This window comes from Cebus imitator, unplaced genomic scaffold, assembly GCF_001604975.1.
Source record: "Cebus imitator isolate Cc_AM_T3 unplaced genomic scaffold, Cebus_imitator-1.0 Scaffold32, whole genome shotgun sequence".
NCBI classification, from domain to species: Eukaryota; Metazoa; Chordata; class Mammalia; order Primates; family Cebidae; genus Cebus; species Cebus imitator.
The window spans coordinates 1899143-1915754 of record NW_016107347.1 but is presented as its reverse complement, the minus strand read 5'-3'; the positions used below and the strand labels follow the sequence as shown (position 1 = coordinate 1915754).

At 37.9% G+C, this 16612-nt stretch overlaps 1 protein-coding gene across 3 annotated transcripts in view; it reads right to left on the bottom strand.

Moving 5' to 3' along the window:
• The window catches only part of GDAP2 (ganglioside induced differentiation associated protein 2), a 70745-nt gene that overhangs the window by 7086 nt on the left and 47047 nt on the right, over nucleotides 1-16612 (bottom strand). For all 3 annotated transcript variants that reach the window (XM_017524164.2, XM_017524165.2, XM_017524166.2), the window contains exons 11-13: nucleotides 16409-16548; nucleotides 14762-14816; nucleotides 8373-8516 (exon numbers count right to left, since the gene is read on the bottom strand). In XM_017524164.2, coding sequence (XP_017379653.1) covers nucleotides 8373-8516; nucleotides 14762-14816; nucleotides 16409-16548 — 339 coding nt within the window. The remainder of the gene's footprint in view (nucleotides 1-8372; nucleotides 8517-14761; nucleotides 14817-16408; nucleotides 16549-16612) is intronic.

The window sequence follows — 16612 nt, the reverse complement described above, 5'->3', positions numbered from 1 at the left end:
GGACTTGAACTCAGATCTGAACCAAGCAAACCTAATAGACATTTACAGAACTCTCCACCCCAAATCCACAGAATATACATTCTTCTCAGCACTACATTGCACCTACTCTAAAATTGACCACATAATTGGAAGTAAATCACTCCTCAGCAAATGCAAAAGAAAGGAAATCATAACAAACAGTCTCTCAGACCACAGGGAAAACAAATTAGAACTCAGAAATCAGAAACTAACTCAGAACTGCACAGCTTCATGGAAACTGAACAACTGGCTCCTGAATGTCGACTGGATAAACAATGAAATGAAAGCAGAAATAAAGATGTTCTTTGAAACCAATGAGAATGAAGACACAACATACCACAATCTCTGGGACACATTTAAAGCAGTGTCTACAGGGAAATTTATAGCAATAAATGCCCATATGAGAAGTGACGAAAGATCTAAAATTGACACCCTATCATCAAAATTGAATGAGCTAGAGGAGCAAGATCAAATAAACTCAAAACCTAGCAGAAGATAAAAAATAACTAAGATCAGAGCAGAACTGAAGGAGATAGAGACACAAAAAACCCTTAAAAAAAAACCAATAAATCCAGGAGCTGGATTTCTGAAAACATCAACAATATAAGACAGACCGCTTGCGAGATTAAAAAAAAAAAAAAAAAGGGAGAAGAACCAAATAGATGCAATAAAAAACGATAAAGGAGATACCACCACTGAATCCACAGAAATACAAACTATCATCAGAGATTACTACAAACAACTCTATGCACATAAACCAGTAAATCTGGAAGAAATGGGTAAATTCTGGGACACTTGCATCCTCCCAAGCCTAAACCAGAAAGAATTTGAAAGCTTGAATAGACCAATAACAAGGGCTGAAGTTGAGGCTGCAATTAACAGCCTACTAACCAAAAAAGCCCAGATGGGTTCACAGCCAAATTCTACCAGACATATAAAGAGGAGCTGGTACCATTCCTTCTGAAACTATTCCAAACAACACAAAAAGATGGAATCCTTCCCAAATCATTTTATGAGACCAATATCATCCTGATAGTAAAACCCAAGAGAGACTCAACAAAAAAAAACTTCAGGCCAATATCCATGATGAACATAGATTCAAAAATCTTCAGTAAAATACTGGCAAACAGACTGCAACAGCACATCAAAAAGCTTATCCACCACAATCAAGTAGGCTTCATCCCAGGGATACAAGGCTCGTTCAACATATGCAAGCCTATAAACGTAATTCGCCACATAAACAGAACCAAAGACAAAAACCACATGATCATCTCAATAGATATACAGAAGGCCTTTGACAAAATTCAACAGCCCTTTATGCTAAAAACTCTCAATAAACTAGGTATCAAAGGAATGTAACTCAAAACAATAAAAGCTATTTACAACAGCCTACAGCCAATATCATACTGAATGGGCAAAAGCTAGAAGCATTCCCTTTGAAATCTGGCACTAGACAAGGATGCCCTCTCTTACCACTCCTATTCGATATAGTATTGGAAGTTCTAGCCCGAGCAATTAGGCAAGAAGAAAAAAAAAATAAGGGGTATTCAATTAGGAAAAGAGAAAGTCAAATTGTCTCTATTTGCAGATGACATGATTGTATATTTAGAAGACCCCATCATTTCAGCCCAAAATCTCCGGAAACTGATAAGCAACCTCAGCAAAGTCTCAGGATACAAAATCAATGTGCAGAAATCACAAGCATTTCTATACACCAATAACAGACTAACAGACAGCCAAATCATAAGCAAACTCCCATTCACAACTGCTACAAAGAGAATAAAATACCTAGAAATACAACTAACAAAGGATGTGAAGGACCTCTTCAAGAAGAACTACAAACCACTGCTCAATGAAATAAGAGAGGACACAAACAGATGGAGAAATATTCCATGCTCATGCCTAGGAAGAATCAATATCGTGAAAGTGGCCATACTGCCCAAACTAATTTATAGATTCAACGCTATCCCCATCAAGCTACCAATGATCTTCTTCACAGAACTGGAAAAAAAACATTTAAACTGATATGGAACCAAAAGAGAGCTTGCATAGCCAAGACAATCCTAAGCAAAAAGAAAAAAGCCGGAGGCATCATGCTACCTGATTTCAAACTATACTACAAGGCTACAATAATCAAAACAGCATGGTACTGGTACCAAAACAGAGATATAGACCAATGGAACAGAACAGAGGCCCTGGAGGCAATGCCACACACCTACAATCATCTGATCTTTGATAAACCTAACAAAAATAAGCAATGGGGAAAGGATTCCCTGTGTAATAAATGGTGTTGGGAAAACTGGCTAGCACTGTGCAGAAAGCAGAAACTGGACCCCTTCCTGACATCTTACACTAAAATTAACTCCAGATGGATTAGAGACTTAAACATAAGACCTAACACCATAAAAGCCACAGAAGAAAATGTAGGCAACACCATTCAGGACACAGGCATAGGCAAGGACTTCATGACTAAAACACCAAAAGCAATGGCAACAAAAGCCAAAATAGACAAATGGGACCTAATTAAACTCCAGAGCTTCTGCACAGCAAAAGAAACAATCATAAGAGTGAACTAGCAAGCCAACAGAATGGGAAAAAAATTTTACAATCTACCCATCTGACAAAGGGCTAATATCCAGAATTTACAAAGAATTAGAACAGATTTAAAAGAAAAAAACAAACAAACATATCCAAAAGTGGGTGATGGATATGAACAGACACTTTTCAAAAGAAGACATATATGAGGCCAACAAATATATGAAAAAATGCTCATCATCACTGATTATTAAAGAAATGCAAATCAAAACCACATTGAGATACCACCTCATAGAAGTTAGAATGGCGATCATTAAAACACCTGGAAACAACAGATGCTGGAGAGAATGTGGAGAAACAGGAACACTTTTACACTGTTGGTGGGAGTGTAAATTAGTTCAACCATTGTGGAAGACAGTGTGGCACTTCCTCAAGGACCTAGAAATGGAAATTCCATTTGACCCAGCAATCCCACTACTGGGTATATACCCAAAGGATTATAAATCATCCTATTATAAAGACACATGCACACGTATGTTCATAGTGGCACTGTTTACAATAGCAAAGACCTGGAACCAACCCAAATGCCCATCCATGATAGACTGGACAAGGAAAATGTGGCACATACACACCATGGAATACTATGCAGCAATCAAAAACGATGAGTTTGTGTCCTTTGTAGGGACATCGATGAATCTGGAAACCATAATTCTCAGCAAACTGACACAAGAACAAAAAATCAAACACTGCATGTTCTCACTCATAGGCGGGTGTCGAACAATAAGAACACATGTACACAGGGAGGGGAGCATCACACACTGGGGTCTGTTGTGGGGGGCAAGGGAGGGACAGTAGGGGGGTGGAGAGTTGGGGAGGGATAACATGGAGATAAATGACAGATGTAGGTGATGGAGGCAGCAAACCACATTGCCATGTGTGTACCTATGCAACAATCCTGCATGATCTGCACATTTACCCCAGAATCTAAAGCACGATTAAAAAAAAAAAAAAAGAAAAAGAATGCCAACTGGCTCTCTTTCTGAAATGGTCTCAGTATCATCGTTATCTAGACTAAAAAATAGCTTCTGATTACCTTCAAAGCTTCCTTTGATCCTATAAAATTTATGTTGCTATTTCAAGTCACATAAATCCCAGAAAAATAGAAATCCACTGAAACTTAGGTTTCTATACTTTTTTAAGCAGATACTAACCAATGCCACATCACTCCTTAACCAAATAAAGAACCTTCTATATGCAAGGCACAATTTGAACATGATAATGAAATTAACCAACTCTATACTCATTTCTTTGATCATATTTTTAATTCTTCCTAACAACGGAAAACGTTTCCTTACAAGGTACTATGAAGCTACCTACTGGTATCTCCATTTCAATGTCTGATGGGCACCTCACACCTAATGTGTCACAAACTGAACACAGTACCTGTCCCTTCCCCCTAATATTTCAACCTTCTTCCCCCAAACTGCTTCTCTGTGGTGGTCGTAGCACCATCCACCAAGTCTCCCAAAGCAGAAACTTACTTTCTGCTTCATCTCAGTGGCTATTCAGTCACCAAATGATACAAATTTTATTTCCTAAAATGTCTATTTCTAAATATCTCTAAAATCTTCAAATCCCTGCCATTGTCACTAACACTGCCCTAACAATACTGTCTCATCTCTCCTCCAGCCTTTATTAACAGACCTCATCTTTTCCCCCAGGGACTTACCCCTTCCTCTCTAGTCATTCTCTATGCTGTTTCTATAGTCATTGTCTAAACAGGAATGTAATCGCAATTCTCCCTTGCAGAACACTCTCCGCTGACTACAAAGCCAAAGACCGGCAGCACTAATATGTCAAGTTACTGTATCCAGTGATGTGCTCTCTGCCCGCCCCTTCCACATCATCTCCTGATACCTTCTGCTATAGTTTGAATAACTGACCTCTCAAACCTCATGTTAAAATTTGATCCCCTTGCTGGAGGTAGGGCCTAGTGGGAGGTGTTTGGGTCACGGGGGCAGATCCCTCATAAATATCTTGGTGCTGTCCTCATGGTAATAAGTTCTCACTCTATTAATTTCTGTGAAAGCTTGTTATTAAAGAGACTGGTACCCCACTTCCTTGCCTCTCTTGCTTTCTCTTTTGCCAAATGATCTCTATACCCACCGGCTCCCCTTCCCCTTCTACCATGAGTAGAAGCAGCCTGAATCCCTCATCTAAAGCAGATGCTGGTACAGCCTGCAGAATTATGAGCTGAATAAACCTCTTTTCTTTATAAATTACCTAGCCTCAGCTGTTCCTTAATGATAACACAAAAATGGATGAAGACAGATTGGTACTGAGGAGTGGGGTGTTGCTTTAAGGAGACCTGAAAATATGGAAGCAGCTTTGGAACTGGGCAATGGGCAGAGGTTGCAAGAGTTTGCAAGGCTTAAAAGATAGCAGAAAGACTTAGGGAAAGTTTGAAACTTCTTAGAAATTGGTTAAGTGGTTGGGACCAAAAAAAAAAAAAAAAAAAATGCTGATAGCAAAGGCCATGCAGGTAAGGTCTCAGATGGATATGGGAAACTTAGGAATTAGAGCAAAGGTCACCCTCATTACACCCTGGCAAGGAACTTGGTTGCATTGTGTCCATCCCCCAGGGTTTTATGGAAGGCCAAACAATACTGGTACCCTACGGTATCTGGTGGAAGAAATTTCTAAGCAGCAAAGCATTCAAGAAGTAGTGTGGCTTCTTTTAATAATAGCTTACGATCAGATATGAGATTAAAGAAATGACATAAAGTTGGAATTCATAATTAAAAAGGATGCAGAACATAATTATTTTAGAAACTCTCAGCCTAGGCATGTGGTAGAGAAGGAAAGAACATTTTCAAGAGAGGAATCTAAGGGTGCTGTGGAGCGACCAGTTGCTAGAGAGATTAGCAAGGATAAATCTTTGAGGTAGCTCCTTGCATCACAGGCCCAGAGTACTAAAAGAACAGAATGGTTTGGCGGGACAAGGCTTTAACACTTCAGGATGCTGCTCTCTGCATCTCAGTCCCTCTGGTTTCAGCGATGGCTCAAAGGGTCCCAGGTACTGCTTGGGCCACAGCTCTGAAGGGTACAAGCTATAAGCTTTGGTGGTTTCCATGAGGTGTTAAGTCTGCAGGCATGCGGAATGCAAGAGTGGTAGAGGCTTGGCAGCTTGGAACTAGATTTCAGAGAATATATTAGAAAGCCTGGGTTCCCAGGCAGAAGTCTGCAGCAGTGCAGGAGCACCTCCAGGCAGTCCTCACTAGGGCACTGCCTAGTGGAGCTATGGGGTTAGGTTGCTCCCATCCAGACCCCACAATCAGCCTAGAAAAACCTCTGGCATTCAACTTCAACCTGTGAGAGCAGCCATGTGGGCTGCAACCAGCAAAGCCATGGGGTTGGGAGTGCCCAAGGCTGTGGGTGCCCACCCCTTGTACCAGTGTGCCCAGTATGTAGAACATGAAGTCAAAGGAGATTTTGGAGATTGAAGATTTGATGTCTGCTCTTATAGGTTTTGGACTTGCAAGGGGCTGGTTACTCCTTTCTTTTGGCCTATTCCTCTTATTCCTCCCTTTTGGAATGGGAATGTTTACCCAGTGCCTATATAACCATTTTATCTTGAAAGCAAGTAACTTTGATTTTGATTTTACAGACTTACAGTTGTGAGGAACCTGCCTTGAGTCTCAGATGAGACTTTGAATTTCTGAGTTGATGTTGGAACAAGTTAAGACTTTTGGGACTACTGGGATGGAATGATTATATTTTGCATGTGAGGAGAACATGAGGTTTGGGTGGCTAGGGGCAAAAGGCTACATTTTGGATATTTGACCCTCTAAACCTCATGTTAATATTTGATCCCAGTGTTGGAGATGGGGTCTAATGCAAGGTGTTGAGTCATGGATCTCTCATAAATGGCTTGATGCTGTCCTTGTGGTAATGAGTAATTCCTTGCTCTATTAGTTCCTGTGAAAGTTGGTTGTTAAAAAGACCCTGGCACCTCCCTTCCCTCTCTCTTGCTTCCCTTCCCACCATGTGATCTCTGCACATACTGGCTCCCCTTCCCATTCCACCGTGAGTGGAAGCAGCCTGAGTCCCTCACCAGAAGCAGAAGCTGGTGCCCTGCTTCTCATACAGCCTGCAGAATCCTGAACCAAATAAATCTACTCTATATAAATTACTTAGCCTTGGGTATTCTCTTATAGCAACAAAGAAATGGACTAAGAAACCCTCTTTTGTGTCTTCCCCATTTTTATGCCTCTCTTTGATCTAATAACTCCATTTTAGAAAGCTCTAGCATAGATACAGAGAGATGATCCAATGGGCCAAGTGTTAGTTTATAAGTTAGTCTACTTAATTTTGATTAATTACATTATTATGCCTTTATTTATACAAAAATATAACAGCTAAAATAAACACCCAAACAAAACTAAAAAACAAAACCAAGCTTGAGTGTGGAGGAGTTATAGTTGATATTTAATGAATGCCTGGTTTATAGGCATATATAAGTATATATATATGCCTGTATATATATATATATGCATATAAGTATATATATACTCTTAAGTATATAGAAAATGCTTTGGCTTAAAATACAAGTCCTTTAGATTTTCTAATCAAACACCCAACGTGTACATTTCTATCCCAGAAAATAAATAACAAATCCAGACACTGGCTGTGAACTGTCATTCCAAATTTTGAGTATTAAAATGTTCTTTAGTGCCTTTCCCATTTTCTGCTATCCATTTTTTTTAAGCATTAAGATGAGTGACGTAGAGCTTGAAGGAAAACACTAAGATCATTCTCTACTCCAGCAATCTGCAGTTAATACAAACTAATGTACTCTTTTCTCTTCCCTATATTCAACAAGTTTTCTATCTATGATCCAGCTGCTCCAATTACAAATCCTCTCTGTACAACATCCAAACATGAAATTTTATTAGCCATTAGATCACATTATACACTTTACTCTGCACATAAGGGAAAAGGAAATTATAGCTAAAGTTAGAGAAATGTTAGAGAGAAACTGTGTTGCAGAATTTTTATTTTACTGTATATACATTGCACAATAACTAGGGAATAATTCATTTCAAGCTTAATATAACTTTCAAATATATCCCCTGGTTCATGCATAAAAATATGCAATCAGCAACAGTTAAACAATAAGCTTGATGAACTTTTGGCCAAGTGTGTTGCTTTTTTTTCCAAAAAATTACTAAAGTGCTATCATAAATAGACACAATAGAATAAACTTTGATGAAATTCACGATTAGTCCTTTGACTAGTGCTTATGTAAAGGATCCACAAATGCATCTACAAATAATAACAATATCAACAGATGATGCTCTTAAAAATGTTATACAACTTTGAGAAAAATGAAACTTTTAGCAGGGTAAAGACTATTGAGATAGGTTACATGATTTACAATTAATCCCAAAAGTGGATGCCAATAAATTCTTCTGGCTCTGTGCAGATGGAAAGCCATTCAATCTTAAGAAAATTAGGCAGAGGTATCTATCTTAAATATGGTAGAAAACTTATGATACAAACAAAAATTGGTTCCGAACTCAGTGGGAGAAAGAGATCTCCCACTGAAACGTTTATCTGCGGAAAATGGCTCTCTTGGGACAAACCCTTTTCCTAAAGTCATCATAGGGAAAGTACGTTAGATAGTATTATGAAGTTTACAAAGACCCACCAATTTACATCACTATCTGGTAATGACAGGAGGTTGTGCTCATAAGTGCTGCTCTACAGAACAGTTAATATACCATACCAGCTGAGGGAGAACTTCCGGTACTTCTTACCCTGGCATCATATTCAAGGACAAAAGGAGGAAAGTCGATCTGTTCTGGTGATATGGCAGAAAACAGCTGGTGGAGGCTGTCCACATGATGGATTTTGTCCTTCAGTCCTGAGACAGAAAAGGTGGTAAAAAACCATGTTGACACCTGATTAACAGAAGACAAAAAATAATTTAAGCCAGTTGCCACACCCAGAAACATAATCACAATTTGGAAAATTTATAGTAGATAAAAACTGTATTTCAAAATCTTAACTAGTATTTTTCAAAGTGCAATGTGAGTTGTACAAGCATCAGTTTAGTTGAATGTTAATAACATCAACAAGAAGAAATGAGGATAACACTGACCAGAGACTATAATGAGTTTTGTTTCAGGAAGCTTTTGTTTCCGTTACATGTATATATGTTCCCATGCGTGTAGTGTGTTAGTGATGCACAACATGCTTCTTACTGTGGATTATGTCAAAACCACTGCATTATTTGGTAGAATAATTGGTGTTCCAGTCTTCTGAAAATGGTTAATATTTCCAAATCTCACACTGTGAATTTTTGAAATGAGACTGAAAAGAAAGTTTGTGCCAATATTTGGAACTTATATATATTTTCAGTTGACGGCTGGCATGAGTCTCTTTCTCAAAGTCCATCAAAGTGAATCACTTGTAGATGTGGTACCCTTTGCTCATTTCACTTGATAACATGTGATCCCTCTCTAAAAGCTAGTCTGCAAAATTTGTTGGTTCCCAAAAAAAGGATAAAAAAATTCTTGATAGCAAACAATACTGACAAACTGTAGGTAATTGCTAGAGATTAAAATTATTGTTTATCTATCTAAATTGGCAGTCACCAATCAGTCCATGTTTATCAACATACAATAGTCCTACAGGGCAGTAGGATGTTGCTGCTATACCCATTTTACTTAAAGAAGAAGGTAACGTATGCATATGAACTTTCAGTGCACTGGCATAATCTACTCCAAATAGGCACAAACTGGGTATGTTATAAATACAGGCCACTTTGGGTGCTTATCACGGATTTCAATCATTTTGTTAATTTCTCTTTGGCATCCTATCATGTTCTTCAGTGTCTGTTCCAAACCTTTAACATATTCCACACCCTTAATGACATGCTTTCTACATGCTTAGTTAGAAAAGACAGAATAACAGAGACAACACTGAACTAAGTTCTATCAGAATTTTATTCAAACTTCCAGACTCAGAAGAAGTGTCATTTTCACCATTATTTCTTCCTTACAGCTCCAAACAGACTATCTCCTTAACTAAATTCTTATAACCTTACTTAAATCTCTTGGTAGAGATTTAAGTTACCTCCTGGTATTTCTTACCTCCTGGTATTTCTGTTACTTATACTGTACTGATTTCTCAAATCTCCCTAGTGCCTAGCAGATAAACAGAATTATAGTCCCTAGAGTATTATGAGGTACTAACAGAGCCATGAGTTCTCCAGTATTTGTTAAAGAATGAATGAATGAAGATAAGGTCTATTTTATAATGATTTTTACGGCTTGGGTCACTATTCTATGTTGATGACACTACCAACAATTGATTTAAGGCATCAAACATTAACATTACCCTCTGTATCTTCTCCTCTCCCATTTTACCAAGTCTATTTGGAGAGAGGCAGGGAGTGGGCAGTGGTAGAACTTGGCCTTGTAGAACCAAGTGAATTAATTTAAACAATCCTTGAATATACAACAAAATCAGTTTGTTTAAACACATACTATTATATACCCTACTGATATAAACTTCTACAAGAGATTAGTGAAAATGTGGATTAAGAGCTCCACAACTAATCACAGAGGTAGCTAAAGTAATAAAAGCTCTAAAGAGACTATGGAGATTTTAGAGATTCTAGAAAGAACCTAAGAAAATCAATGAGATGGTAGAGGCAGAACAAAGAAGAGCCTTAAGGTTCTTTACTCAGCATAACTATTTTGAGATTCATCATCATGTTGCTGTATATGTCAACAGTTCATTCATTTTTATTGCTGAGTAGTATTTTATTACATGGATATACCACCACAGTTTGGTTACCAATTCTCCCAGTGATTGGCATTTGGGGTTTCTAGGTTTTGCTACCACAAATAAAGCTGCGATGAGCATTTGTGTACAAGCTTTTATATGGATGTTTTCATTTATCTTGGGTAAATACTTAGGAATGAAATGGCTGTATCACATAGTAGATGCAGGCTTAACTTCTTAAATAAACTGCCAAATTGTTTTTCACACTTGCTGTAATACTTTGTATTTTGATTACCATATGAGATTTTCAATTCTTCCACCTTCTCAACAACATTTGGTATGGTCAGGTTTTCAAATTTCAGAAATTCTAATAGGCTTGTAATGATATCTCATTGTAGTTAAATCCGCATTTCCCTAATAACTAATTATGTTGAAAATCTTTTCATGGACAGCTGCAGTGGCTCACGCCTATAATACCAGCACTTTGGAAGGCCAAGGCAGGTGGATCTCGAGGTCAGGAGATCAAGACCATTCTGGCTAACATGGTGAAACCTCATCTCTACTAAAAATACAAATAATGAGCTGGGTATTGTGGCACATGCCTGTAGTCCCAGCTACTCGGGAGGCTGAGGCAGGAGAATCGCTTGAATCTGGGAGGCAGAGGTTGCAGTGAGCTGAGATGGTGCCATTGCACTTCAGTCTGGCCAACAAAAGTGAAATGCTGTCTCAAAAAAAATAAAACCTTTTCATGTGCTTAGTTGCTGTCTGTACATCTTTCATGAAGTGTATGTGCAAAATTTTTCCCCATTTCTTCTTCTTTTTTTTTTTTAAATAACGTAGAGATGGTGGTCTCACCGTGTTGCCTAGGCTGGTCTCAAACTCCTGGACTCAAGCCATCCTCCCACCTCAGCCTCCCAAAGTGCTGGGATTATAGTCATGAGCCACTGTGCTCAGCCTGCAGTTTTTAAATTACTCAAAATACTTCATATAAATTTTAAAATGGTATTTGAATGAGAAACTCAATCATTTCATAAATAATGAGAAATTATTTACAAAAATACAGTGAAAATCATTCTCTCACTGAAGTTTTCACTCATCTCTTAATTCAAGAACATAATGAGGACCTTTCAGTACTTATCACACATAATTTTCACACAATGATTTAAAAAGTGACTATTTCTACCATCTTTTACAGTTTCCCCTCCACTAACTCCTACAGTATTAGTCTATCTTGGCTACTGTACTAATTTCTAGATTATTTCTTCTTGCTCTCCTTCCCTGATCTCAGCAATGTCTTAAGTTGTCCTCTTTGCTCTAAGTCTCTCTGTGGCTTTTTTCATTAATAAATGTAAAAAGCTAAAACCCTGTTTATTTGATGGTGACTCTCAAATTTATATCCCAGTCCATATTCCCTACATCTCATGACGCCTGGGAGCCATGGATGACATAGTTCTTTCTCTTATCCTTACTCATCTAATATTTAAGACATCACCAAATCTGTTTTTTAATGCCCAAATAAGTAATTTTTCTCTAAACCAACTCACATTTCCAATTCGTTTATGTTTCGTTTGTTGTTGCGTAGACCAGGAAATAGCAAACTGTTCTGAAAAGGACCATTATAGTAAATATTGCAGGCTTCTTATAATAACATTATAAGAAAATTGTTCACAAGGCATGCCTGAAAGGCTCTTGGAGCAGTGCAATACTGGAGAGGACATGAAAATTAATTAGGATGCCACCGTGTCATTTCAATAAAAGCTGATAGTGGGATGAACTAATGTAGAGGCAGTGGGAATAAAGACACAGGCATAAATTTGAGCAATAGTAAATACACAGAACTGATGCAATGTGCTAGGGGATGAGATAGAGAAAGTGCTCCAGAATGCCTCTCTGGTTTCTGGCTTAGGCAGTTGGGTAGGAAGTCATCCCATTTACTAACACAGGGAATACAAACAGCAGTTGGGGAATAGGTGGAAGAGGAGTATATGAGGAGCTCTGTTTAAAAATGCTGAACTTCAGGGGCCTATAAGGCACCTAAGTAAAGACATCTAATCAGTAGTTCAATACCAAGGTCTAAAGCCTAAGAACAATGATGATAATGATGACAACAATGAAGATAGCTTATATTACTGAGCACTTATCATATGTCAGGTAATGTTTTAAGTATTTTACATGTATTAACTCATTTCTTCTTACAATAACCCTAAAAGATAGGTACTATTAGTATTCCCATTTTATAGGGTACAAAATTAAAGTGCAGAGAAATTATACTACTTGCCTGAGATGATAAATTGGTAATTAGTAGAGCTGGGATTAGAACTTAGGTCACCTGAATCTTGATACCACAGTTCTAAACATTAGGATTTATTGCCTCCCCAGATATATGTTTGAAGACTGCATGTATTTTGGAGGGTCACTGAAGCAATGGGAATAAAAAAGGTACAGAATTAAAGATGAGGTTAGAGAAACACAGGAACACTAACACTCAAAGGATGCAAGCAGGAAGCCAGGTGCAGTGGCTCATGCCAGTAATTCCAGCACTTTGGGAGGTCAAGGTGGGAGGATCACTTGAGGTCAAAAGTTCGAGACCAGCCTTGGCAACATGGCAAGGACCCCCTCTATAAAAATACACACACAAAAAATTAGCCAAGCGTGATGGTGTGCGTCTGCACTCCTAGCTACTCTGGAGGCCAAAGCAGGTGGATCCCTTGAGGCCAGGAGTTGTAGGTTACAGAGAGCTATAATCACACCACTGCACTCCAGTGTAGGTGACAGAGTGAGACCCTGTCTCTAAAGAGATGAGCAGAGAAAGACAGGTTGACAAAGGAGACTGAGAAGCAGCAGCTAGAAGGATGAGAGAAACCAGGCAAGGTAAGTTTCAAAGAAGCCAAGACAATGTGTGTCAAGGAAGAAGTGATCAACTGTGTTTAAGGCTATAGGGAATGCCAGTAACATAGAAAAGTGTCTATTATTTTTAGTGGCCCAGAAATGTATGGATGATTTTGGTGTGAAAAGCTTCAGCTGGCAGAGCAGGATCAGAACCACAGTGGAGTAATTTAACAGATACATGAGAAATGAAGATGATGAGCACAGAACAAAGATTATACTAAACAGTTTTGATTGTAAAGTGGTGGAGAGAAAAACAGATGTGTTAGCATGCTTAAAAGTTGATAGATAATTTGGATGCAGCAAAGTGGGAGAGGAGAAAGACACTACCTGTTGAAGAGAGGTTCTTAAGGAAAGGGAAATACACTCTGTAGTTTACAGTCTGGGATTAAAATGCCTAGATTCAAATCCAGCCTTTGCTACTAACTGTTACCTTGGTTCCTGAATCTCTCTAAACATCATTTCCCTTACCTGTACAGTGGGAGTACTAACGCTAACTATGTCACAGGTATACTGCAAAGCTTAAGCAAGATAATTCATGGGAAGAACTGGCAGTTAGTAAGTTCTCAGAAAACTTTAGCTAATGTCATTACCATGGGATCCACAGCACATGGAGAGGGACTGTCCTTCATTAAGAAGCACATTAATGAACTGTGTGCATTAAGAAGGAACACATTTTTGTGACAGAGAAAAAAGAGGCAATGATATGAACAGATAAGTAGGTTTGGAGTGTGACGGTGAAGAGCTCTTTGCTGATGGTTTCTATGAGTGAAGAAAGCTGTACAATGGGTTAAGTTTAGGTTTTGATGGGCAGGTATGATGAAAGAGTAAGAGTTCATAGGTTAATTTATGCAATGACAAGAGTGGATGAAGTGATAAAATGTCAGTTTTAAGCTTGATAGAGAAGAAAATAAAGGTAAGAAAGATGGCATTTTTAGAAAGAGTAAAAAGACCAAGGGACTACATATCTTGACAAAGTCAAGATACAGGCTTAGGAACTAGGACTATAATTGTGAGCAACATTACTATATTCTAGCCCTCATGGATCTTGCTGGTTCATGTATAAGGCAGAAAACTAAACACGCAATTAAAATAAAAACATAACAATGATACAAGACTACAGAATCTTAAGGGGTTACAATACAAGAACAGCGACTAGCTGCAGTATTAGTCAGGGAAGGATTTCTATAAAAAGTGGAGCTGAGACCTGAAGGCCAAGCAGGAGGTAGCATGAGCAGAGGAGGGAAGTGTACTCTGTACCAACAGCATAAGCAAGGCCCAGATGAGCAAAGAGCACGAAAACAGGCAGGGACTGATGGGCTAACAGCTTATAAGGGTTGCCCAGAAAGACACTGGAGTCACATACACTAAAACATGAGGACTATAACTCAAGATCACTTAGCAACCAGGAAATTAGCAGTCACAATGGTGACAGCAACAATTAAGATGCTGAGCTAGCTGTATCTTAATACTCTGGGCATGTAGTACCCATAAATTCTAGATTTAGCCAAAGAGAAAAATACTATACCTTTGAACGAAATGTGGGATGAACAAAATAAACAGCCTTCAAATTCCTCTTGTACCTGATCCAGAAATAAAATGACAAGAAAATCAGTATAAGTTCAAGCCTAAAACCAATTACTATTATAGACAATTAGCTCTTTGCCCGAGTATATATATTCAAAGAAAAATAAAGGCAGCTCTAATTTACAGATTGAATTTTAGGTGAATGTCAAAAAGAATTCCAAGAACATTTCATTTTTTAAAGTATCTGTTTTATAGGAGGTAATAAGTGCTTCTGTCAGCTGAGCTAGAGCCAGCTATATGTAGGACAAAGTTTTTTCATATTTAACAAACAAATTTATTGTGTGTCATTTTTTAATATGATGTTAGAATCTCTGGAATCTGAGGTATGAATTAAACAGCACTAAACCACTTAAATTACAGCAAAATTTTAAACTGAAAGTTTCAATCATCATATTAAAACAACAGAATTTGCTGTGTTCCAGAAATTACAAAGGCTTTCTACTCAAATTCTCGTAACAATTCTATGAGCCCAGTACTATTACTGCAGCTTTTTCAGCACCCCCAAAGTCACCCAGCCGTAAAGTGGCAGAGCCAGGAATTGAACCCAGGCAATACAGCTCCAGAATCATACTCCTACCCACTATTCCATCTGGCCTCTGTACGTGTGCCTGAAATTTTTTTCAACTGTCCAATAATCAACATTGGGTCATGCGAGGTTAACTGAAAAGGACTTCAGAGAAGTAGTGCAAACTATTTCACAGTTGAGGCCTGTTCCAAGTTAAAGAACTGGTTAGTGGTAGAAGCAGAACTACAGTGGCGTGGAGTTTCCTTTCACATACAACCCACATTCAGAGTAAGCTAAAAAGGTGTCTACTGGGTAATGAAAGCTTTAATATTCCTAATTAAGATGAGATTTAATGGGAGGAGTAAGATAGCTGGAAATTTATAGCAATTTGCCTTCTTTGTTTCCTAACTGTAAAACAAGCTTCTCAATGCAATCCACAAAGACACTGTGATGCTACAAATAAAAAAAACGGCTAACAGGAGGGTTGAGTGCCAATTTTTATTAAGAAAAAAAAAATTAGTAAGAAAAAATGTGAAACACTACATTTCATCCTTGCTATAGTGCGGTGTCATATATTTTCTGGTTAAAATTTCCATTATCATTTTGAGGCAAATACGCTTTAATGAAAACAATTTTCTAGTTCCAAGTCAGTAACCTGGGTTCAAGTCCAAATTCTGCATTTACTGTTGTGAGACTTTGTGCACATGCTTCACATTGGAGAATCTCAGTATCTCCCATCTTTCAAACACAGATAATCTCTCTCTAAACAACTCATGGGTGAAAGGATCAAAGTAAATAATGTTTATAAATGTATTTTGATAAGCATAATCATATAAATAGAAGGTAACATTTTTGTTATTTTATACACAAACACTGGTAATGTAAAAAGTTTACATACGAATTTACTTTAATGCTAAATAAGTTTCAGTTAGGGAGGGTCTCCTATGATTGAAATCTCTATGTATGATAAAAATCTTTGTTACATGAAATATCCTTTTATAGCATACAAAGCAATGTTTGCCACCACTCAATATTAGGAAAAAAGAAGCTATTTCCCTTTCATAATTTGCAAAAATAACTAACTTGACATCAACAACATCGTAGAGTTTCTTCAGGAAGTCAGAGTCCAGGTGATTGTATTCGCTGGTCAGTGTGTGAAAATACACTAATACATACTCCTTCACAGCAATGTGATCCATTACATGAATGAAATATAAGAGAGCCTAAAAGAAAAAAGGGGAATAATCATTTTGAACAGCAGTCTATTTTACAGAGGTCTAGAGAAAA